The 25,025-nt window shown below is 43.0% G+C and overlaps 1 protein-coding gene across 10 annotated transcripts in view; it reads right to left on the bottom strand.

Annotated features, from left to right (window-relative positions):
* Positions 1-25,025, bottom strand: part of LOC146258728 (GRAM domain-containing protein 4-like) — a 42,422-nt gene that overhangs the window by 4,422 nt on the left and 12,975 nt on the right. For all 10 annotated transcript variants that reach the window (XM_084672091.1, XM_084672096.1, XM_084672094.1 and 7 more), the window contains 11 exons: positions 11,130-11,250; positions 10,269-10,327; positions 7,596-7,728; positions 4,304-4,329; positions 3,997-4,088; positions 3,113-3,204; positions 2,848-2,896; positions 2,506-2,577; positions 2,316-2,359; positions 1,980-2,089; positions 1,540-1,694 (listed from right to left, as the gene is read on the bottom strand). In XM_084672091.1, the coding sequence (XP_084528217.1) occupies positions 1,540-1,694; positions 1,980-2,089; positions 2,316-2,359; positions 2,506-2,577; positions 2,848-2,896; positions 3,113-3,204; positions 3,997-4,088; positions 4,304-4,329; positions 7,596-7,728; positions 10,269-10,327; positions 11,130-11,250 (953 nt within the window). The remainder of the gene's footprint in view (positions 1-1,539; positions 1,695-1,979; positions 2,090-2,315; positions 2,360-2,505; positions 2,578-2,847; positions 2,897-3,112; positions 3,205-3,996; positions 4,089-4,303; positions 4,330-7,595; positions 7,729-10,268; positions 10,328-11,129; positions 11,251-25,025) is intronic.

Below are 25,025 nucleotides of genomic sequence, written 5' to 3'. Positions count from 1 at the left end.
ACGCTTGGCCAGAGGAGAGGAGGGCATTTGCATAACCCAAGCAGCAAAGGGAGTTGTTGCAGGCTTTCTCTAACCCATGGCAGTGTGGCCAGCTTCAATCCTCACACTTCACCAGGAGTGTTGCTCTGGTTACATTCAGCAGAGTGGTGACACAGGCTGAGGACGCTTTGTGGCGGTAACTCAGTTACTTCTAGGGCACTTTCACAGGTGAACCTCTTGTCTACAGAATCCTACTAGCAGACTACATTGCGTGATAAAAAGCAATACCACTATAAATACTCAAATCATGTTTTCTACAGAAGATAATACTGGCAAAAAAATTTTTAATAAGGAAGGAGGAAACATCCCCTCTATATCATATTGACATATTGACAACATAACATTTTGATAACACCAGTTTCCAGAAAACAGCTCCTCTTCAGAAGCACACTAGGTATTCTCACATTATAAAGCCTTTCAATTTGTTTGCATGTAAGAACATAACCACAAGCTACAGCTCAGTACAACAAAAGAACAGCCACGCTTATCCCAAAGCCCAAATTCAATCAAACTGACAAATTATAGTACATTTGTTTTTAAAATACAGTTAAAAAAAATTATAATACATATGCAGGGCTCTCAGCTTGGCTGTTCCAATGTTGTCAACATTTCCCGAGGCAAATGTGAGATCTACACTGCTAACAACACTACAATCCAATCAATGTCAATCAAAAATACATCAAGCCCCAATTGACACTCCAGGCTCTACCATACCACACACACAAACACGCAGACACTCAGAGAGGGTCTCGGGTTTACTCTGATGGTGCCTATGGAAACAGATCAAAAACGGTGGTGATGTGTGACACACGTGCATGTCAGAGAGGACGAGCAGCGTGGGAAAACACAAACAGTCAAACTACGGAGAACGTTTTTGATCCTTTACATAGACACTCATAGTCGGTATGGCTCACACCAACACACACATACACACACACACACACACACCCTCACAACCACTCCAAAACACAGTCACGGCAGCAGACACACAGCTGAGACTGGTGGAGGTGTGACACACAAGTTCTGCACACCAGGGGCCCCTACCTTTTCAAACCCAGACAGCTGAGAGAAAGAAACAACACACTGCACTCAGAAACTAAATTAAGGATCCCCACAGTCCAGATACTGCGAATGAAAAGTGAACCAAACATGACAATGATGTTGAAATGACTGTGTATTTATACGTTCAGTATAAATGCATGTTCATTGTCTCCAAAAAAACATTTGACTTTGTTAATAGTATATGTGGACTCAATATCAAAACACATATACTTGAGAAATGCATGTAAATGTGCATTTATAAAAATGAACAGGAAAAAGCCAAACGAAAAAGTTCATTAACGTTGTGAAATGATCTGTACACACACACACGCACACGCACACACACACACACACACACACACACACACACACACACACACACACACACACACACACACACACACACACACACACACACACACACACACACACACACACACACACACACACACAGCCTACCCGTCTGGAGAGAGTGGCACTGCCACGTTCCTTCAGCTGGGGATCAGTGGGCAGATTGGTCCAGATGATGTGAGGTGTGTCGTACTTGTCCCTAAGCTTTGGGCAGCTTTTGAAGATGAAGTCAATGATGAAGAACTTAATACCAGCATACAGACCTGGAGGGGGGGGTTGGGGGGTGGAGATGGGGGTTGGAGGGGTGAATAGATCTCAAACACTATTTTTCTCTCAGTCCCTCGCAGTCTCCCTCCCTCTCTCTCCCACCATCTACCTTCCTCTCCCTCCCGCTACTTGATATGAGATATACAGTATTGCTAGTGACAGTAGTAATGCTACTCAACCCTCGGCAAGTAACCTACAGTAACGCTGCTGTACATGCAATGTGCAGTATCAAAGGCGTTGAAAAGCACAGTAGGGGGCGTGTTCAGTCGTCGCCTTCTCACCCATCATGAAGCCCACCAGTTTGTAGGGCAGGAGGCAGGAGCAGATGAAGGCCATCCACAGGGCGATGTAGAGCTTCTGAGTGATCTCAGGCTGCACCCACATGAACAGGCTGAAACACACACACACACACACGCAGACGCACACGCAAGAACGCACACAGGTGCACCCATGGCACAAGCGCACGGAAGAACACACACACACACACACAAGAAAGACAGAGGACACACACAGGGTGAAAAGGTGAAATGACCGAGTGACTTCAGTAACGAAAGGCATTACATCCAGACAAACAAGGCATCTCTGCAAAAATATACACAAACTAAAAAGACACTCACTTCTTTATTTTCTCCAACACATCTGCCATCTTTCCAAATAAGTTCTGTTAAAACACACATTTCATGTGAAAACGCCAAACCTCAAGATCCTAAAGTGTACCAAACTAACAGTGCAATTAATTGTGCGAATTATGACGTGCCATCTATCACAATTTAAAACGTGTAAATTGACGGCACCGTCACCCCTCACCTGCGCTTTCTGTGCTACATCAAGAACTAACTGGAATTTCTCTGAAACAGTCAGATCCTCTTTGGCTGGTTCCTAGAAAAACAAAGATGGTTGTTACACTACGAGGCACCCCATTTGCAGGCTTAGCTGAGTTCCATTGATTGATTGGATCAAAAAGCCTTCTCCACAACAATTTGCAGAAATACTGGATTTAAAGAGCTTCTATACACACAATTCTTCATGTGAAAACAACTTTCTTCTTGCCCAAAATAAGAACTACTCCATCAATCAGTCACATAATCAAACTGTACTGGATGTATTGATTGAGTGTTCTGTTTGGTGCTGTCATAGGGCAGGTCTTACCACAGGTTCTGAAACCTCGGGAACAATACTCCACTGAATCCTCCATCCTCTGATCAACACACAGAACATCATAGATAAACAACTAATAGATTCACATCCAGTTCAAAACGGTATATTTACTGAGTGGGCATCAATGTCACTGAACATTCGTCTGTTTCAGAATCTAGAAATACGATTTATGCTAGGTCTAATCATCAGCCGATTCTTCCCCAACTGGGTGAAGATGGACAGGCTTGATGGTGCGTGGTGATGCTGACTGGCTAACCTTGCGATGAGGTAATTTAAGGAGAGCCTCAGAATGGCCAGGAAGAGAAACATGGGGATGGCCCATCCATGCCACGCAGCGTTCATATAGATCTGTGGAAAAGAAAGAGAGGAAGACAGAGACAGAGGAGTCCGGGGATAAAGGGGGAGAGTGTTGGAGGGGGAAGAGAGAGAGAGCAACAGGGGAGATTAAGAGGCAGAGGGGAGAGATAGAGGGAGGGGAAGAACATGGGAGAGGGAGAGAGGGAGGGAGGGAGAGAGAGAGAGAGAAAGAGGGGGGGTAGGGTAGGGAGGAGGGAGAGAGAGAGAGAGAGAAGTCAGGCACGGTGTACTTACATGACCTTCTCTTGCAATTCATATATTACTACACATGAATGAATGTGTATGGCACATCACATAACTCTCTCATGCATGTCACGTCTATCCATCTTGATCTGTCTCTAAATAGAATGAGATGCGTGCAGAGCTGTAAATGCATGGCCGTGTCAAGCAGGGGACAAGCACATGCAAGGCTGGGTTCATACAGATGCTGTGCCTGTGAAATATGACTATGGGTGTTAAGAGAGGGAGAGGATGGGGGTGAGAACAAGTGAAAGAGGGACAGAGTAAGAGAGGCAGAGAGAAACACAGAGAGAGAGAGAGAGAGAGAGAGAGAGATACAAAGAGAAAGGAAAAGACAAGAGAGAGGTTGGTTGAAAAATAAATGGCGACAGATATGGATCTTCTCTGATGTGCAAACTAGGCCATGTAGTACTGATATTCAACACAAGAGGGCAGTTTGATAAAGGATATGGACATCCCTACCTGTCCAAAACCTTTTCATTGTGATTAAGATTAATGTGTGTGTGTGTGTGGGTGTGTGTGTGCGTGTGTGTGTGTACTTACAATGAAGGCTATGGCTGACGTGTATACAGAGTGCCAGCTGGATAAGGCAGAAAGGTTCCTCATGAAGTTAGTGACAGGTTTGGCCCCTCTCTCTGGATAGCAGAGATGAACACACACAACATTTAGGAAAAAGGGAGTCGTTTCTTTTGACATAATGACACCATAGGTTGTATTGTGATGCATGTTGGTTAATTTAGTGAAATTAGTTATTTTATTGATGTAAATATGAGGACTGTAAGTGGAAAATATCACACCTTGCCCCCCTCCCGCCCAAAAGATACAATAGAGGTTCTTTCTGAACACTTACTTAGTCGTCTCATGTTTTCTGTCAACCTGAGAACGAGACATCAGACATGTTATTCCACAGAAACACACAGCTTGCTTTAATAAACTGTCCAACAAAAAGCCAAGGATGAGCAATGTTATGGTGTCGTTTCCTGACACAAACTCCACATCTTCCCACCCCAAAAAACAGAAAAAGTTGTGCACAAAAGTGTCTCAGGCTATACGACAGGTAGAGATATGATACGTGTTTTGTTGCAAAGTAAACGACCTTGCTCTATTTAGCTTTCCCCTGAGTCTCAGTGTGCTGTGGAAGGCTTGAAGAATCCCACGCTTGCTATGATCCTCTCTCATCCCTCCCTCCCTCCCTCCCTCCCTCCCTCCCTCCCTCCCTCCCTCCCTCCCTCCCTCCCTCCCTCCCTCCCTCCCTCCCTCCCTCCCTCCCTCCCTCCCTCCCTCCCTCCCTCCATCCCTCCCTCCCTCCCTCTCTCCTCCCCTCCCCCCCCCTCCTCCCTCCCTCCCTCCCTCCCTCCCTCCCTCCCTCCCTCCCTCTCTCCCTCTCTCCCTCTCTCTCTCTCTCTCTCCTCCCCTCCCCCCCCCCTCCCTCCCTCCCTTTCTCCTGCTCCTTCTGTTCTCTTCAGTCTTGAGGACTAACATCAAGGTCAGATGAACTGGCACTGAGCAAGTGTTCCCTTTCACTTCACCCCTATTCTCTTGTCTCTCTCAAGAACACAGGCCTCCTTCGCCCCTATCCTCCTCACTTTCTCTTATCCTTCCCTCGCTTATTCTTACCCTCATCCTCTCTCTCATCCTCTTCCTCCTTGTCTCTCTCCCATCTCCTCTTTCTGTCTTTGCTTTCTCTCTTTCCATGGCTTCCTCTCAATTTCTGGATCCCCCCATCCGCCTCTCTCCCTTGTGTCTATACACCTGATTAAAGAAGTCCAAAGTTTAGATTTCAGGTGAAAATACCACCCAAAACCTTTCTGTACTTGCCTAACTACATGATAACAGGGGTGTCTCACAAGAGTTGAATAGACTACAAAGTAAGGGCTTGATATTTAGAACAACTGTGTATAAACTGGAAAACACTGGTATCAGCTGACAGTAATATTACAGTGTAGAGGGGAGATCTGAAGCTTTAGATCAGCCTGTGTTGCGTCAGCAAGTGAACACCCTGCTTGGGGGAATTCTGCCCAACAACTACACTTTAAAATCTGTGCCTACATGTTCTGCTGTACATCAACAAGACCTTAAAACAGATCCTGGACTATTCACACACTAGGGACTGAGAAAATGAACCAACCCAAAACCAGTTCTTACAATAGAAAAGGAAAAGGAAATAATCACGTAGTACACATAATCCACCACTAGAGGTCAGGAATTACACTTACTTCCATGGCTACAACCGCCCAGTGTCCTTACTAAGCCCATGGATTGGCTGTCACCAATAAGAAGGGGGCCAATCGGATACCTGTGGTGAGCTCATAGGGCTGTTTAGCTCACGCTGTGACTGGCTACTTCAGAGGTAGCGTTGATGAATAGGACGCTGACAGACCGTGAGCCCATTACAAAGCCATCATTTTTATGACTCCCCCCCTCTCCCTCTCTCGCTCTCTCTCTCTCCAAACAGGGTGCAGTCGGAGGACTCCGTCGCCGTTAAGCCTGATGGCTTTTAGCGTCCCTGCCCTCCACTCATCGAGCGGAGATGGGGCTATCATGACTGTGTTCGATTGCGCTGATAACTAGTGCCGGCCTTCCAGCAAAGCACACTGTCACACTGGTGGAGCAACAAACAAACAGACATCCTGTACACACACACACACACACACACACAGACACACACTATAACACACAGAGCAACACAACAATATACACACATACACTAAAACACAAACAGAAACACAGACCTACACAAAAATACACACACTAAAACATTAACACACCAGAACGTAAACTAAAATACACACGACACGCTAAAACACATTTCATTTGGCAATATGTGCTGAGATAATTACTGCTTGTCAAATCTACTTATAACAAGTAAAACAATAAACTGTGTATTCAGAGATTAGGATTTAGGCCTATGCTGTGCTTATATACAGTACTGTCAGATATCATAATCCACTTATGCACTCTGGGGAACTCAACTCCTAGGTACCAATCGTACAACGCTGACCTCATGCTTGCACTTGCATGCTCTACTGGATCACCAAACAATCACATGGTCCTACACTGTGTCCTTGAACAACCTCATGATCGATCGCTGCTTTAAAACAATGACCAGCATGTTCACAGCAAATCTCAGAAGGCTGGGAAGCTCATTAAAGAGGTATGGAAAAACCAAACATTGGAAACAGATATGGAAAAGGAAACCTTACAGAATCGATGAGTAAGCATTTCCAAGAAATCTGGCTATTATAAGTTGACTAAGACCTTAAAATAAAAAAGTCAGCAAAGTTAGCTGAGCAAAGTTAGCTGAGCACATCTGACCATGCAGCTTGGAACACTTGGTCGGTGACTCAGAAGCAGATGAACTATCTTGCCACAATACAAGAAGAATCTCTAAAAAACATCCAGTAGAAGCTTTAAGTTGAACTACTCCAATAAACCTACTCCCAAAACCTGAAATGACAGAGATCTATTACTAAAAACTATCTTTGTAATTGAGTTCCTTCATGTTTAATTTCCCTCTCATTTTGCTCTGCTGGAACTGATCCATTGGTTTTATCACAGAGGGTGAGTCGAATCGAGTGCTCTCACTAGTTTGCTGGGATTTGCCTGTAGCAGGAGGGCTTTATTTCAAGTAAGTCACACATCTGAGTAACACTTTATTTGAACAGTACATCTGCAAACAGCCAATAGATACTCAGTGAAACATTTTGAATTACTCTGACAGAGCTCCAGGCTCTGTCATTGTGTGTGTGTGAGCATGAGTGTGTGTGCGTGTGATTGCTTCTGTGTGTGTGTGTGTGTGTGTGTGTGTGTGTGTGTGTGTACACGAGGTTGTGTCTGTGCGTATAAGCATTTGTATAAGGGTATGTGTGTGTGTGTATGAGGAGGTGTATGAGGGGGTGTTTGAGGGTGTGTGTAGGAGGGTGTGTGTGCGTGTATGAGGGTGTGTGTGTTTGTGTGTGTATGAGAGTGTGTATAAGTGTGTGTGTGTGTGTATGAGGGGGTGTGTACGTGTATGAGGGTGTGTATGTGTATGAGCGTGTGTATGAGGGTGTGTGTGTGTATGAGGGTGTGTATATGAGGGTGTGTGTGTGTATGTGGGTGTGTGTGTGTATGAGGGTGTGTGTGTGTGTGTGGACTCTGACCTCTTGGCACTGAGTGGCTCCTCCGTCTCCACAGTGTTCTCTTCCGGCTGGAAGCGGAAGTCCTCCACGTAGGCCCCAAACCTGTCGTACAGCCACTTCTGTAGACGAGTGTAGCGGGTCTCCTTCTGCTTGTCTGTGGAGAGGGAGGGAGAGAGAGAGAGGGGGAAACAGAGAAAGATAGAGAGAGAGGAGGGAGAGAGAAAAAGAGAGAGTGAGGGAAAGAGAGAGTGAGGGAGAGAGAGCGAGAGAGAGAGAGAGGGAGCAAGAGAGAGTGGGAGATAGAGACCGGAAGAGGAAAGTCAGACCAACAATGTAAAGTCCAGTACACAGTAGTGTGGGTGTTTTCCAAGGTGCTCCTGGAACAGGCTTATCCATGTCCAGAGTCGCTCAATGGACCCTGAATCAAATAGGCCTTTTTACACGCAAGCATGTCACAGAGGGGTTTCACATATGCCTATAGAACTGCCCCTCAACCAACCTAAACCCTCAAGATGGACCCTGAAGAATTTAGTACCTTTAAAAGATGTACAGTTACAAGCTGATTGACTAGAAAAGCCAATGACGACCATGCACCTTCAGGTGTACCAGTGTTAGGAACACAGTGGTAAAGCTAAGTGTTCCTCACAACCACTAAAGAAGCTTTTGCACACCCCCAAAGGCTGAATAACTAAAATAAAGAAGAACACTAGGGATTATGATGATTCTTATGAGGAGTGGCCTATTTTGACTCAAAGTTGCCATATTTCTCTCAAGAGACATTGTTAACAGTGCATCAGATGTCTTTTCTCCCCTCTGCTTCCAACCATCTCTCCTTCTCTTGATTCCCCTTTCAAACCTGCATAAGGCTTCAGGTCTGGTACAGGTTGTCCAGGCACTAAACTCTCAGATGGCTGCTTGCATCACTACCAGCGCAAAACATACATTTCAAAATATGGTACCGCAAACATCTGAGCACAACTTTTCCCTGGCCTCGCATCTGGAATGGATGAACCAAAAGGAAGTTTCCTAAACTTAAGTGCAAACAAGCTTAAGTGCAGGCTACACAATTGCATATTACTAAACAAACTGGTAATTCCCAGCTGACTGAAAGACTCACAATGAGCGCAATACAAAAATACACTGTAACTCACGACAATGGACTGCTGCTCAAATCACGACAGTGAGACTTCCTGTTTAAAACAGACTCCCCACAGTGAAGCATCCTTCTCCATAAATCACAGTATGGAATCCAGAGGAAAAAAACAACGATGCACCGTTTGTTCGACTAGATGCTTCTCAGTATTAGGTTAATGTTTGGTTTTCTTTGGAGAGATGACAGTTGTTATCAGTAGAATATGCTACATTCGGAGGCCATTGGACAGGAGCAAATGGAATGAGCTGTGTACTGTAGGTGCAGTGTATGCACGCTTAGCCACAACATTCAACCACTCAAGGCCTGAGGTAGGTACCAAGCAGACCTTTAACAGGAAAGAACCAATTTTCCACCAGAGCCGGATCCACTTTCCCTGTGTGTGAAATTCCCTACAGAGGGACAGAGAAGGATGCAATTCACAACACATCTACCCTCCACAGGAACACACTTCCTGGGGCTGACAGTTGTATACACACACTTACACACACCCTCACATACATACACGCGCAAACACACCTGTAAACGCATGTAAACACGCGCAAACACACCCAAGTCAACACATGGAAACGCTCGCACGCAAACACTCACATGCTGTAACACACACAAACATGCCCACACACGCACACACTCATTTGCCGCATCAAGGGGGTGGTGAGACACGCTTCTCCACACGGAGCGACCACAGCAGGCTCAGAAGTGCCAGCAGGTTGTTCTCCAAACTCCCACGCAGATGTCGAACCCCTAGTGCTCCTCCGCCTGGAGACGGCGCGAGGCAGGCCGGGCTGAGGCAGGCCGGGCTGAGGCAGGCTGAGGCAGCCCGCTCCATCCCTCTCTACCCCTCAGCCCTGCCACCTCATCTTTATTTCAGAACTGAATTAGGAGCCGGGTGGAATTCATGGGGAGACGTACGACAAGAATGGTGTGCTGCATTAGCTGGGGGGGGCGTCGGGGGGTGGAGGGCGGTGTGGGGGACAGGAAGGTGTCATTTATGCGGCCAAAACGAAATCCCAAATGTGACCGACGAGGTTTTCAAATGAGGGGAGCCTTATTTGATGCCGCGGGCGAGGTGTTTGGAGCAACAGTGAGTAGGAAGGTCAAATGCTTTGTGTTGGCCTGCTTGTTCATTGATGATTCAAGTTCATGTTTCAAGTTTTTTTGCCATTTGGATCGGGTACAAGTACATTGGAAATATTTTGGTCCTGATCCTCTTTACAGTTTCCTAGCGTCATCTAAACCTAGCCTGACGTTGTCATACTCATAATTCTAGTCAGAATATGAGTCTGATGACTCTCCGTCCGAATATGGGCGTGTTTCAACCGAACTCGTAAAAGAAGTTCCTCCAGACCCAACTTCCCGCCAATTTCTTTTTGTGGGCGGGGCTAAATTGGGCTGGCAGCCAGGCTAATCTAAACCTATAACACATAATGTCCTAATCCAGTGTGAGCTCATATTTATATCAACAAAATTTAATTACAAATTTAGAGTTGAATAATAATAGCTAATACACCTGTTTGTACATGAAGTAAAGTGACATGTCTCACCTGTGCCGTTGACTGTCGGAGGAGATGCTTTGGGAGGCTGTGGAGGAGAATCTTCCGGCCTACGAGGAAACAGGAAACGGAATGCGTGACTGAAATACACAGCTTTCAAGTTTGGGGAAATGTATATGTATTGTTCTTATCGTTGTTTTTAGACGGAGCATTGGTGGCTCATGGGCCGTGTTCTTTAAACTCTCCTCAGGTGGCCTGTACACAGCCACATCAAACGCTAACAGAGAATGGACGGAAAGTTTGGATTCATCCTGGTCGCTTGACGTCTCAAAAGAGTGAGGGGGGGAAACGGGAGTCACGGAGGCGAAGTGAGAATGGGGCTGAAAAGCTTTTCCTTGTGTTCGTTTAAATGGCCCTGGCACAGAAAGAGAGTTTCCATTCAAACTCTGCCTGACACAGGACTGATTGACATTTAGCATCTTGGACACAAGGTCCATGAACTCAAGGCCAGAGACTGCGATCCTTGTTGAATGGGAAAGGAGACAGTGGGGGGGGGGGAAGAGTCTGTCAGCCACATGCAGCCCTGCTTATTAGAGACCCAGCCAGGGCTCCCGAGACTATTTTTAACAAGGACTGTCACCCACCACATGGCGAGAAGCATGCACTGACACACGCAGAGTCACACAGGCATTCTGTGTGTTACATTGTCACTCTCACTAGCTATAAACAGAGACGTATGCACAGACACACACTGACAGTGTCCTTCCTGATCAGCATACCCTGAGTGGAGGGTACCTTCTGTGGGATGAACTGTGTCACGGTGAGAGCCGTCCCTACTGTGTCGGCGGTGGAGACGAAGGGGGGCCCTTTTCAAATCTGACAGAAGGAGATCGGCGGGACTCGGGTTTCTACCTCGTTCTCAGAACCTCGCTCATCTTCTGCTCCAGGTCGGTTCTTTTCGAGCGCTCCCTCTCCAGCTCCTGTTTTAGCGTGTCCACGTTGGTCTCTTCTCGGAGTTTCCTCAGCTCCTCCTCTGTGAAACACATCGAGGGGAAAGAAGGCATCAGAGATTAACGAGCGGCGCTTCCCCCTGCCTCTAGGAGACTAGACTATCATCAAGAGCTGTTGCTGTGTTATTAGAAAGACACCCTGTTGAGAATAGAACATGGTTATTTAAAGAACAAACACGCCTTCACATTTTGTGTGTGATATATATATATATATACACAGTATATATACACACACACCGTATTTATTATATGAGAAAATGTACTTTCTGTGTATAGCCAGTATATGTGTACACACACATGCAGTCTTAGTATAAAAGAGTGGCAGTGAGAGGTAACAGTGAACAATTCAACATCAGGCAGGCAATAACAAGCCAATTCTTCTGGTTGCTCCAATATACCGGGCCCTCGTGGGTCATTTGACGTCTCGCAATCACATCAAGATCTAATTATGTACAAAGCAAATAACAACAAAACTAATTGCAGCAAATTCAAATTCATCAAGGTGTAGAATAATTTGGGCTATCCACTGCAAATACAGACATGAATCCTAAAAACATGAAATCATTCCACTGGATCATAACAATTGTTTACATTTCAATTTTTTAGAACCACTCCTGCAAGATGATTATGGGTACACCCATACCTAGGGACCCACAAAATCTCACAAGCACATCCTACATGTGTTACAAACACAAAATCAACAAGTCTGTTTGAATCTACTGACTTTGTGAGTGCCAGTTACCATACAACAAACTCCTTTAAAAGCTTTCAAGGCGTTCCAAAAACATATCGACATTCTATCTAATACTGTAGAAGGGAAAGGGGAGATAGAGATAGAGATAAAGATAGAGATAGATAGATAGAGAGATAGAGAGATAGATAGATAGAGAGAGAGATAGATAGATAGAGAGCAAGAGAGAGAGAGAGAGAGAGAGCAAGAGAGCGAGAGAGCGAGAGAGCGAGAGAGCGAGAGAGCGAGAGAGAGAGAGAGAGAGAGAGAGAGAGAGAGAGCAGAAAAGATAAATTCTGGTGTGCAAAAGCTAGCCTCATTTAGCACCTGTTAGTGGTCATTAAAAATGAATAAGCTGGCACAGATCACATAGGCCTACTTCATCATTGTAATGACTCCTGCATTTGCAAACTGCATAGCCAGGATGAGATGGGATCATCTTAAAGGGATGATACATAAAACCTTAAAGGGATGAAATCTGATATTGTCAGAATGAGATATGAACGGATACAAAGGAGGGGTATTCCGTGATGCCGCCTTCTCCATGTCTCTTCTCGATGGCTTAATCAAGCTGAATGTGAAAATGAAACTGTACAGTGTAGCTAAAGCACCTGGTCCAAAACAAAAAACTATAAATCAATGAAGAATGATGAAAATACCAATTTGGATTCAGGATTTCAAGTCATTGCTGTGCAAAGTACAGGCCCACTGTATCTCAACCTCCAAAGACTCTGGCTTACTGATTCACGTGTCACAGGAGTTGGGGCCTGACCAGTGCAGGAGCTGATTTGGGTCAGGTCAGCTCAGCAACCTCTGGAGAGTGTGCTGTGGATTAAAGGCTGAGTTGTTTCCCATCGGGGGGGGGGGGGGGGGGGGGGGGGGGGGGACTGCCTTAGCCTGCCCCTGACACACTCCGGGACTCTCTGTCCCGAGTACACACACACACACACACATAGACTGTTGGGAAAATTGAAGATGTAGCACATTTATCCTGTATAAGAATGATTCTGTGTTCAGCATTCCTTGTGTGTAGAGAGAGGCCTACCCCCAAATCTGAACTTTGGGGAACACGAGGCATATGTAAACAAGGTGACCTGGGCTGACCACTCTCTTACTGGAGAGGCCATAAAAGATGTCTGGCCTTATCTGTGTTGGGTGAATCATGTGGTCAAGCTTACAGGGGTCAAAAGGCACACACACTCAAACACGCACGCACACACGCGCGCCAGGTCTATGCAAGGAGCCAATGAAGAAGAGCAATGGAACATTTGCATGCCTTTGTCTTAACCAATGACTGTAAAGAGCGGTTCTGCTTAAATAGCTAGCTAGCACAACATGCTAGCGGACAAACTTTGTATTGCGATCAGACTTTGTCTCCTTGCTGGCAAGCATTAAACTATTGTACTTTCTTTGAATCCGACGACTCTGTGCATTACTTGAGAAATTATCCTAACAAATTGGTCCTTGCGAGCCGGATCTCAATATCTTTTTCCGCTGTCCAGGGTCGGGACCGAATCCGTGCACGGCAGGGGTTTCTAAACTCCTGATAAAAAGACCTTGCAGCTAATTGCTGTTTCTCAAAGGCCGGTCCCACTGGAGGTTGGTAAAGAAGTGACGAGATTAAAAGAATAGCCTGAGGCACAGTGTCGTTGAATTTCAAGGTGAGAACAAGATTTGTGTTTTATTTTTACTAATATGTTTAAGGCCAAATTGATTTAAAAATTCCATAGTGTAGTCGTTAAAGGTGCACTCTGGTCCTTATCTGCTAAGATCTGGTTAAAGCCCAGTGCAGCAAGTAGGGCGTCATATTTACTGAGATCCGTGATCTGTGACGCATTGGGAGCAGAAAGATCGGTGAAGTAAATAGACAGTAGGTTTTGCTAAGAATATGGCGCCGGGAGATCCGGGAAACAGAATCAGTTACGGCCTGACCGACCAGAACTGAGATATTTGAAACATATCTGAGTTTGGTGGTAGTTAAATACCTAACCAAATGGAAAGATTATTGCTGATTTATGTGGGAATGCCATTGCAGTAAAACTGAGGGATGAAATACTCCGCTGTGAAGTTGTACACTAAAACTCTAAATGGATCCTGACCTGTAAATGTATATTGGTTGAATTTGACACATAATAACTGATTGTTATTGCTGATGAATTGGGAATTGTAATTTACACATGGTAAAGGCGTTTGACATGCCATTAGAGAGTGGAGTTCTGCATTAGTGCGTTTATTGTTGCTGAGATGTAATTGTTTTGATAGATCTGGGTCTGGTGGTAGACACGTGCCTTACAAACATGTGTTATTAAATCCTAGCCAAACGAACAGGTTGAGGCCTGGGCGACCAGGACTCAGATATATGTGTGAACAAAAGATAGGACTTTTCAGTGTACAATGCAGAATTTGAACTCTCGATTTTTAAGTTAAAGTTAAATTAGACGTGCAGTTCTATCACCTACATTTGCTTAATTCAGATCCAGTTGTGAGATAGTGAAGACTAATCACAGAGTCATACTCGCTAAGATGTGGTGCCGGAGTCCGGGAAGCAGCGTTAGTAACCTATTTTACTAAGTTCTGTAGAATACCAGTGAAGCGGGTAGGCTGTCCACAGCCTGTGAGAAGGCTACAGGTAAAAGATATCTCCGTGCGCCCGTAAAAAAGATCCAGTCTGAAGGACTGAAGTGTATACAAGGGGAAATAATTCGCGATTGTTGTTAAGGCCTAATTTTTATGTTGTTATTAAAATAGTACTAAGAGTTGATAGAATTGTAAATATCGAGGTTCTATATAAATATAACCATGGTTAATTGTTTTAAAAGTTGTACATTGGAAGTGTGAAATGCTTAGAAATATGGAAACCAAAATTCGGGTTCAATGGTGAAATTGAAGTTTGAATTCCGTTTTTGGGGTTAAAGAGTGAGGAGAATGTGGTAATTTGTCTCAAACGAGTCTCAAAGAAGGCTGACATGATTCTAGGAAATTGCCAGTCCGCTGTCTGTTGAATAATGTCAGAAAAATTGCCAGAAAGACAGCGCTTGGATCGGAAAGATCAAGGCTGTGGTTTCGTGAGTGTCCAGAGAGACAGGAAAAATGGCAAAGGTATTTGTCAGAGTTTACAGACAGATTCAACGGCGATGGCGGCGGGTACAGGCTAGTAAAGGAATTGCAGCTTGACATATGAGATCAAAGATGAGTAATCGCATGACGCATGCGCAGAGAAATTGAGAGATTGAAAAAGACGCAAATTTAGAGAAATAGGCGAATTTGATATTAATTTGGTGATTTTTTAAAACATGTTACGTGATGAATATTTGCTAACAAGGTTTTGGGTTGTTTGAGTACATTTTACATGAGTTTCAGAAATTCCGAGGAAAGGTGGGGGCTAAAAGTGTCCCGTTACGTTGAAGTTTTACAAAGGTGATCCCAGAGGGTAATTCTGCATAAATATGTGAGTATTAATGCTGAAGGATGTGTCCGTTTGGATGAATTCGAAGTTTGGTGGTTAACAAATGCGTGATCAACATTTGTTGTAATTCCTAGCCAAACAGGGAGGTTTTTGGAGCCTTTCCGACCAGAACTTGTATTTATAAGCGGCATATCTGTGTGAAGGTATTCAATAAGAATGCAGAAATTACACCCCTGGTTTAAAAATTGGTTCTAATACCTACAATCAGAAGAGTTATAGAGCAAAATTAAGTGAATAGAAGGTAAAAGCCAACCATCTGTGTTGTGCAAAGAAAAATACGTTTTTTGCTTTGTTCCAGAGCGCGCTGTTTGTTTGATTCGAGTTTGAAGCGGGCGCTGATGGAAACAGTGATAGATTTGAGTTATTAAAAATTAAGAGTAATTGAGAAAGTAACAAGAGTGTTGCATTAAATCATAATACAAACTATAAAATATTACAATTCAATATTTTCATTTAGGGTTTTTGGTCCGCAAAATTGAGATTTGAAGAATTGTCCGTGCATTACGCATTCCGAGGGCACAATGGCTGGGTAAATATAGGAATATTCAAAGGCGTATTCTGTATTACATGCTTTGATAAGACTTTTGAGAAGTTATAGAGTAAGGTTTTGTTTTACGGGCTTATTTTACTCTTGTTAAATTGTGAATTTAAAGGTTTAAAACAGAAAAAGGGAGAATTTATATTTTCTTTTGTCTTAAGGGCATTGTTTGGTTGACGTGATTACGGAGTGTAATACTGGCATGAGTGACTTAGGTCTGGGAGCAGTTTTAACTGTCCGAACATTGATTTGGTGAAACAACATTATGATAACGATAGTTTAAAGCAAATTGAAATGTGACTCAGAGAATTAGTAGAAGGCTAATTTTGAAATCAAAAGTGAGATTTAGTCAATAATGGCAACCTTGGGTGTTATGGGAACTTATGGGAAGTTTGTGTTTACACAGGAAGGTTGTTTTTATTTGGCAAAGGAATGTGTTTTGTTTATTGGTTCAAACACTTTGATGTTCTGAAAAGGGAACTATCGCATATACTTTAAGTATATGGGAAAACATTTTAAGTCAAAATAGTCAAATCTAGGGGTTTTGATAAAGGTATTAGATGCAGTTTGGTTATAAATGAGAAAGAGAAAATAACTAAAATATACTTTTATTTTGAGTTTGATTGTAATTTGGCTTTAAGTTTTATTTTGATGTTTTGTCAAGAGCATGACACAATGGTTGGGATAAACAGTTAGTCTGTGGTGAGATTGTATTAATGAATGGTTTTAGTGCATAAGGAAGGTTATTATAACCTTTGTTCTGAAAGAATTTGGGAAGACTCATTTGGTCTGATAAATTGTGGTTATGATGGTTCGTGCTAATTAGCTTGTTTTGGACTGCAGCCAAAGCAGGTTATGAAGTTCTACCTATCTGACCTTTATAGAAAATATAGTTGGGAAAAAATGTTTGGTTAATGGCCACATTAAGAACATTATGTGGTTTATATTTTCATTTGAGAAACATACAGAATAAATTCTGGTTTGGGATGACAATGGTTTTTATCATATCTTTGACAAAAAGAGGTGTGATTTGGTTAAACAGAGAATCTAAAATGATATAGGTCTTAAACTTAACAGGTTTTAAACAAAGAAAGGTTTTTGGAGTGAAAGAAATTAGACTAACAGTTGATTTTGTTTAAAAGGGAACAAAGAAACAGATTTCTAGACATAAGTAATAGGAGTTGAATATCAAATGATGAGGTATTGTCTTGTTATATATGTTTGCTCAACAATGGATAAATAGGGCAATGATCACTTGGAAAGATAAGAATTCCGAAGAACTTGTGTTGGTTCTACTAGAAGTAGTCCAAATTCCTGAAGAGGTGGATCAAAACGTTACAAAATGCTAACTAGAAAAGAGATATCTTCTGCTAAATTCTGTTCCAGGTGAAGCAGTAAACCAAAGCGTGGATGAGTTAAACCAGGAGATTGGGTATTGATTAAAGTTATTAAAAGAAAGAACTGGTCCAGCCCAGGTGGGGGGGACCATAACAGGTACTCCTCACCACACCCACTGCAGTCAAAATAGCAGAGAGGACGTCTTAGATGCATTTGTCACATTGTAAGAAAGTAAGGGACATTGATACAGGGACTGATTAGTTACGCACCACAGTCTTGAGGCACAAGTCTTACTACAAAGGGGAGTCATTCTCTTAAAGAAAGGCGCGTCTCAACCTCAGTGAAGAAACCAACAGCCAACAGAGACATAGGGTGTAGACTAAATAGGCTAAAAAGATAGGAGACAGTAAGCAGGGACAGGTAGAAAAGATGGATGACCTATTTCCTCATCCGTAGTATTGTGACATCCGTGGTACCATATTTAGCTTACTGTTGCTAATATTCATAATAGTCTTCCCTATACTATGGTTTGAAAAAGTGATTGCTACTGTATGATGCTCCTAGTGGAAACAATAGGACAGATAAAGACAACAACGCTGAGACGAGCAGAACACACTAGTATTAAGAACTGGATTTACTGACAGAAAATTAGTGGTTGGAATGGATAATGTTTAAACTCGCAAAAAGGGAAGTCCAACTGTCTTGCATGCGCCAAGCTAGACCTCAACTAGGCACAGTGCTATTCCGGCTGATTCAACAGATTACACAGGGTATAATGTGTGCTTCAACATTATGACAATAGTTTTATGTTTACTGAACAATGAAATAGCATCTCATTACTGTTCGCTATGGTTAAAAGATGCAATGTTTTAACCTCAGTGACTATCTACAAGGAAAGATATTGATTATGAAGAATTTGTTTGCTCAACTAGAAGTTCATACTGATGACATTGATTTTATTTTTCTGGGAAAGCTAAAACATGTGTGGCAGCGAAAGAGGCAGCCATACAAGTCTGTCTGTCTTGACATTAGAAAAGGTATAATAGGGATGAGACTGTCTTGAGAGATATGCAAGAATTGTCACCAAAATGAGGGGTTGTGTAAATCCACAGGAGGAACTTATGTTACTGAAGAATCTATTTCGTTATGCTATAATATTGAGCCATGAGATTCATCATGTCTCAACAGGAGGGAGTGATAACGAAAGAGTGTTCACAGCATATGGATTTGCAAACTATTCAAGAAAACTTTAAGAAAAAACTTTTTTAGCATACCCGATTTGAGTGAGAGCAAGATATGCATGAACTTTATTGAGCTAAAGAAATGTTGTAAAGATTCAGGAATGGTCCGATGACGAGTCAGTTGCTTTCAACTGACCTCTGTGAGAATGTAATTTTAATTACTGTGTAGTCTACTTCTTCTGAAATTCGCAGACAGGAGAAAGATGCTGTCTCAATCCAGTGAGAGGTTCCTGACCTAAGGAGACTGGATTGTGGTGACGGATTTGACACGTTAAGTCCTGGAAAATGACCCAAGGTGAACAAGGTCATTCCTGTCTAGTTTCAGAGGTGATAAACAAGGAGATATCATGGTACACGTGAGTCAAGCGTGCATTTTGTTTGACGTCAAAATAAGGAAAACTCCGCGCTGTGCCTGTAGTACAGTGCGTTGAGGTTGCCGTTGTAACTAGACTACATCTTCTACGAGAAGATTACACAATCACCATGCACACAATCATGGCATCCGTTTCAGCAAATTGGACTTTGAGAAACAAGGAGAAGTAAAGATGTAACTGTTTCATTGATAACAATGCAAATGTTAAATAGATTTAGAAGTGAAGTTTTAATCTTGAGATAGGTTAGAAACCTTTCTGTGGAATAAAATTTAGGTACAAACACTCCATCATGATACGTTCTACCAGTTATGTAAATATGTTCCAGTTGATTTGTTATGTTCCAGGGCAGAAGTTTGAATGTTTTGAGAACAGTTATGGACTGTCGGAAGAGGTGATAACAATACTGTTTCATTTATGTGACTTGATGAAGTATTACTTGGGAATTGCATTAAAGCTTTATGTTTAGTTTTTGAGAAACTTGGTTCTACTACAGAAAATTGATATTAATTTGAGAAGAAACAGAAATTGATAACATATAATGAGATTTCAGGATTTGTGCCCAAGTGATGTCTTATCATGCAAAGGTTGTAAAAGAGTTAGCAGCAGGCTGGAAAGAAATGTCTGTTGATCGTAAGTCCTGACTGCTCTGTAGGAGATCACCTTCGGGGGAGGGGGAGAAGCTTTTGCCACCTATAAAATGGAGATAAGGTTGACTGGGGGAGTACATTTGGAGACAAAATCTGGGGTGACTTAAGGGTTAAACAGGGTTTTGTTTGGGTAACTGAGGTTTATGACTCCCTGACCTGGAGAGAAATGCTTATCACCTAACCTGGAGAGGAAGAGCACAATCAGGGCCTGTCTTAGAAAAACCTGACTGACAGTGTACTGAATGTTTGATGGTTTTAGAGATGACCATATTGACAACAAGTAGGCATGCTCTTATATCCTGAAAATTTCTGTATTGATTTCTTTGTTGCAATCTTTGTTTCAATTTGATTTTGTGTGGTTAAGGAGATCTGAGATGAGGTCCAACTCATCAGACGTCAAATTACCATTCAGCTGCGTGATGACTGGTTTTACCCAATACCATGGGCTTCCCTCATGTCCAAGCATTCACACTACTAGACTATAATGCTGTGTAGTCTTATTGAATTTTACACATTTTTGATTTTTATGAATTATTTTATTTTATGTATTTTTATTTTATTGACTGTGTGTAGGCGTGGTTTTGGAATAAGACATTTTATTCAGGATAAACAGGAGGGATATGTTGGGAAAATTGAAGATGTAGCACATTTATCCTGTATAAGAATGATTCTGTGTTCAGCATTCCTTGTGTGTAGAGAGAGGCCTACCCCCAAATCTGAACTTTGGGGAACACAAGGCATATGTAAACAAGGTGACCTGGGCTGACCACTCTCTTACTGGAGAGGCCATAAAAGATGTCTGGCCTTATCTGTGTTGGGTGAATCATGTGGTCAAGCTTACAGGGGTCAAAAGGCACACACACTCAAACACGCACGCACACACGCGCGCCAGGTCTATGCAAGGAGCCAATGAAGAAGAGCAATGGAACATTTGCATGCCTTTGTCTTAACCAATGACTGTAAAGAGCGGTTCTGCTTAAATAGCTAGCTAGCACAACATGCTAGCGGACAAACTTTGTATTGCGATCAGACTTTGTCTCCTTGCTGGCAAGCATTAAACTATTGTACTTTCTTTGAATCCGACGACTCTGTGCATTACTTGAGAAATTATCCTAACATAGACACACACAGAAAGTACACACACAGGGTGCAATATGTCAACTCTTGCAGTCTGACAATACACTGGCCCTGAGTCAGAGCAGCAAAGGCCAGAGATGGGGTGAACTGTAAAACGGATGAGGGGAGAACAAAACGGGGGAAAAAGTGGGAGGATTTCGTGGAGGGAGAAAGGATAGACGCGCGGCGAGAGGGCAGATGAGGAAAGATGAAAGGGACGAATGCGATGAAAAGAGGAGGGAACCAGTTGAGGCATGAGAAAGAAGAGGGATGGAGGATAGGAATGAAATCAAGAGATCCATGAGGGAAATGACTCTTGTTATTGTGTTCATGGCCTACACATTCACAGCAAAAGCTCTGAAAATACTCTCTTGGAAAAGACTCAGAAGAGAAGACCATTCTGAACGACATCAAAAGCGTATTAGCAAGTTTAGTCAACAACAACAAAAAAAGTGCCTCACAAATATACACAGATCAAACCAATGCTGTTGGACTGTGAGAGCAGCCTCCTGTTGGTGTCTCTTCAAACAGACTGGTCTAAAAGAGGCACCGGTTCTTCCCGACCTTGGTAAAGGACCTCGGTGCTTCAGCCAGGCTGTCAGGACAGCTTTGTGTTACACTTTTACCAGAAGGTTAAACAGGACAACAGCGCTGCGGTTAATAATTCAGTACTGCCTACATGCAATGACAGTCACCACCATGAACCCATACACTTTCGCGGAAGAAAGTTATTTGTCTCCACTACAACAACATGGCTGTCAGTTTAGGATCTGGATTTAAGAGGGTTAGATAACCAGATGAATGGAAAGAGAGTTTAACACCTCAACATTAAAATGACCGTTATTATCTATGACCGTAGATCGTTATTATGTGCAGGCAGAGACTAAGACGATCACAGTAAGAAAACAATATGTGAATGATTAAGTGCATAGACTGGGCGTACATGACCAAATAATAATACACTAGCTGAAATATCCGATTGTGATTAACATAAAAGCGCACAAGAAATTCCTGTCCAACCAGACTGGTGACTACAGGAATAATAATAATTCCTTATACATGTATTCAACTTTTGATTAGTAGCCATCAAGTTGGTAAAAACTTTAACATTTCATTTAGATAATGGAGTGAAATTACAACATAAAAGAAATACAAAACAAAAAACACGTTGATTTAGTTTAAACCCATTTCTCATTCCTGACAGGTCAGGTGCTGCTGGGAGCCTGGTGCCAGACAAGCTGGGGCACGCTACTGTAGCTACCAGAGAGGCTTAAAACTGAATGATTACTCAAAGGACAACATCCTGTGTAGCACGTTTGAGTGTGGGTCTTATAGGAAGTGACCTTAACAACCTTGCTCTTCGAATAACGTAGACACTAAACTGCAACAATTGGACAATATAAGGCAATAATTAACTGTAAATTCAAGGTGGAAACGGAGCATTAGACACACCATCAAATATTTTATATATCATTCACTGTCCTTCCTAAGCCATGTGAAATGTGAGTCTGATTTAAAGATGTCTCATTAAACTTGATTAAACGTTCTACTTCTCTACAATGTGAAGAATATCTAGTAACATTTTTGGGAGGAGTTTCCAGTTTAGTTGGAAGGATTGTAGCATACATGGCAATTCCTCATGAATTTCAAGAGTGCATCATCCTCACCTAACCTACATAATTTCCAGTTACAGTCACTTATGAGTATTCAGTACACCCACTAGTTAGCATTTATGTAAGGAAGTTCCACAACCCACATGGCCAACAGCTTCCCTTCCTAGGTCCTACCACCGAATGTACTATACGTAAGGATAATAGCCCTTCTGTTAGCCTAATGCTAACCAACATTCCTCAAAATTCCTGTCAAAAACAGAGTTCTCCCTCAATTTGTGACATTTATCTTACACTGCAAAATACATTTCCCCTAATTAACTTTATCACTAGACATAAAGTAAACCTAACCCTGACATTTTAATTTCTGTATATTATCTAGGTGTAAAATTCCATTATATTTTAACCAAAGACAGGGAATTGGGCATCAGTGGCAATACACACCTCAGAAGAAAAATAAAAAAACAACAGTCTGACAGGGAACAGTGTCGTCTTAGCAACCTATAACACAGAGACATCCAAGGCTGAACTACAGTATAACAGGCCGTAAATACGAATCACACACCTAGTCCCAGAGCACCCAGTTGAATCAGATAGGAAGTTCAGTGCGGAAAGTGTCAATTTTTCATTGTCTGTGATGTCATCGCACCACTTGGGCCCAGGATCACAGATGCACTTAGCACAATTGTGCAGTGATCTACCCTGACTTGGCTAGTGGCGGTGAAGATGTAGCCTGTATCAGCTAATTGTGACTGCAAAAAAGGATGGCTCAAACCTAGAAAATATTTTTGGGGTGACAATGTAAGCATTCCAAATCGTGGAAAACAGCACATAACCAGCCTTTCAGAGATAACTGCCTTCTTCCTATCCGTCATCGTGATATATTGAATCGGATTTTCAGGAGTAATCTCCACCCCTGAAACCAATATCCTCCTCATCATCAGAGAGAGATATAGACACAGAGAGGAGAGAGAGAGGACAGAGCGATTGTAAGTGATAGGAGAGGATGAAACCAAGACAGAGATCAGAGGGAGGGGGCTCCAAAGCCCTGTTGCTCACTGCAATTTCCACCTGTCCCCTCACCAAACCGGCAGCTCCCCAAACCAAGGAGCAGCAGTAAGTAGGTGATAGTTCTTAATTTAGACGCCTGGACAGGGGTGACTCAGGCACAGCAGGAAGTGTGCTCTCACCACCAAGCACCTCCATCTCATATTTAGTTTCCTGTAGCAACCGCTCATCTGGAACGAGCCCTTGCAACAAACTCAACCACATCCTGGTCCCCAATGTCACAACAGAACAATTGTGCGTGCATGCCTGTGGGCCTTGACAAACACACTCGCACGCACACCCATACACAAACCTTATGCTCCGTCTCTATAAGAAAGCGACGTGAGAAAACAAATCATAAAACCAAAACATTCAAATCAGGTTCATATTTTACCTAGTCACTTTGCTGGGAGGAATGGGGGGGGGGGGGGGGATGGGCACGGAATCAGTCATTCACATCAGCACTAAAACGTCCAGCTAGGGTTGGTAATCTGGATAATAATCGGACCGCAAGGTATTTGACAGGTAATATCTGATCAACCCTACCTTTTTGTCCTAAACCTCCCATTCTCATCTGACATCACTAGCTATGACCTGGATAGTTTGAGGGCCCCCAGCATTTTTTCTATCCAACGCCACCACTCCATGACTGATTGCTTTTTCTGAATGGACAACATATACTGTATGCTGGCCTGGCAGAGGGGCTCTGATGGGGCATGGGGAGCAACACACCGACGTCCCAGATACTTATGTAAGCGCGAACATTAGCATAGAGGCCTTGGTTTGACCATGCGCGGGCCGGCTAGCAGACTCCTATCACACGCATGGCTTCCCGAGCCTGAGGACATGGCCGGGAACAGTGGTACAAGCAGGCCTATTCACTATTCACTCAGCTGTAGGGGTCGTACCGTCGGGGGAACTTCCTCATATGGAGTAGATGGGGCCAGAGTGTGATTGGCTCTGAAGCAGAAGAAAGGCACACTTCAGGTTTTTGTGTGCGAGAAGAAAAAGGCCTTCCATCTATTCCAAGGGTATGAATACTGACTTAACGCTAGACTCGGTGAACAAGATAATCAGACTACAAGTCTGCTTGACAGCTGATGGAAAACCTCTTAAACTGTATGAGGTATTAACATTAGGCTATCAACATCCCTGATGAATGTAATGTTCTTTAGACTGCACTGCAACTGGAATGTTGTAAAAACTCACTGCAATCAATCAGTAGCTCTCTATATATACTCTCTATACTTCAGTTTTCAATTCCATATGGAATTCAAAACTAAAGTACTTTGAAAGTTGTATTTACATGCTACATAAAATATGACATTTTCCCGTTAAATCTTGTCCCTAGCAGACAGGCAGCAGGAGAAAGTGGACCGCGCAACGTTTGGTTGCTCTAAGGGATTATGGAAAACTTGCTGCTTGGAACAATACTGTACAAACAACATTTCCAACGGAGTGCTGGGGTAGCTGGTTTCCCACAGTTTGAAAATCATCAAGAACCTGATTGGTGGGCGGTGCTTTGTCGTTATGTCTGACAAGTTCAGTACTAATCTAAAGGTGTTTTTGACATTCCAAGAGAGGGCATGACAAGCTATTTAGAGCAGTGGAGATATACTGTACTGTGAGTTTTGGTCAGACAATCCGGTCTATGAAATTGTTTATCACAACAGTGGCCAATGACAAGGCAA

Source organism: Hypomesus nipponensis, chromosome 14 (genome assembly GCF_054491055.1).
Source record: "Hypomesus nipponensis isolate SF chromosome 14, ASM5449105v1, whole genome shotgun sequence".
Taxonomy (NCBI): domain Eukaryota; kingdom Metazoa; phylum Chordata; class Actinopteri; order Osmeriformes; family Osmeridae; genus Hypomesus; species Hypomesus nipponensis.
This window is presented reverse-complemented; position numbering and strand designations above follow the sequence as displayed.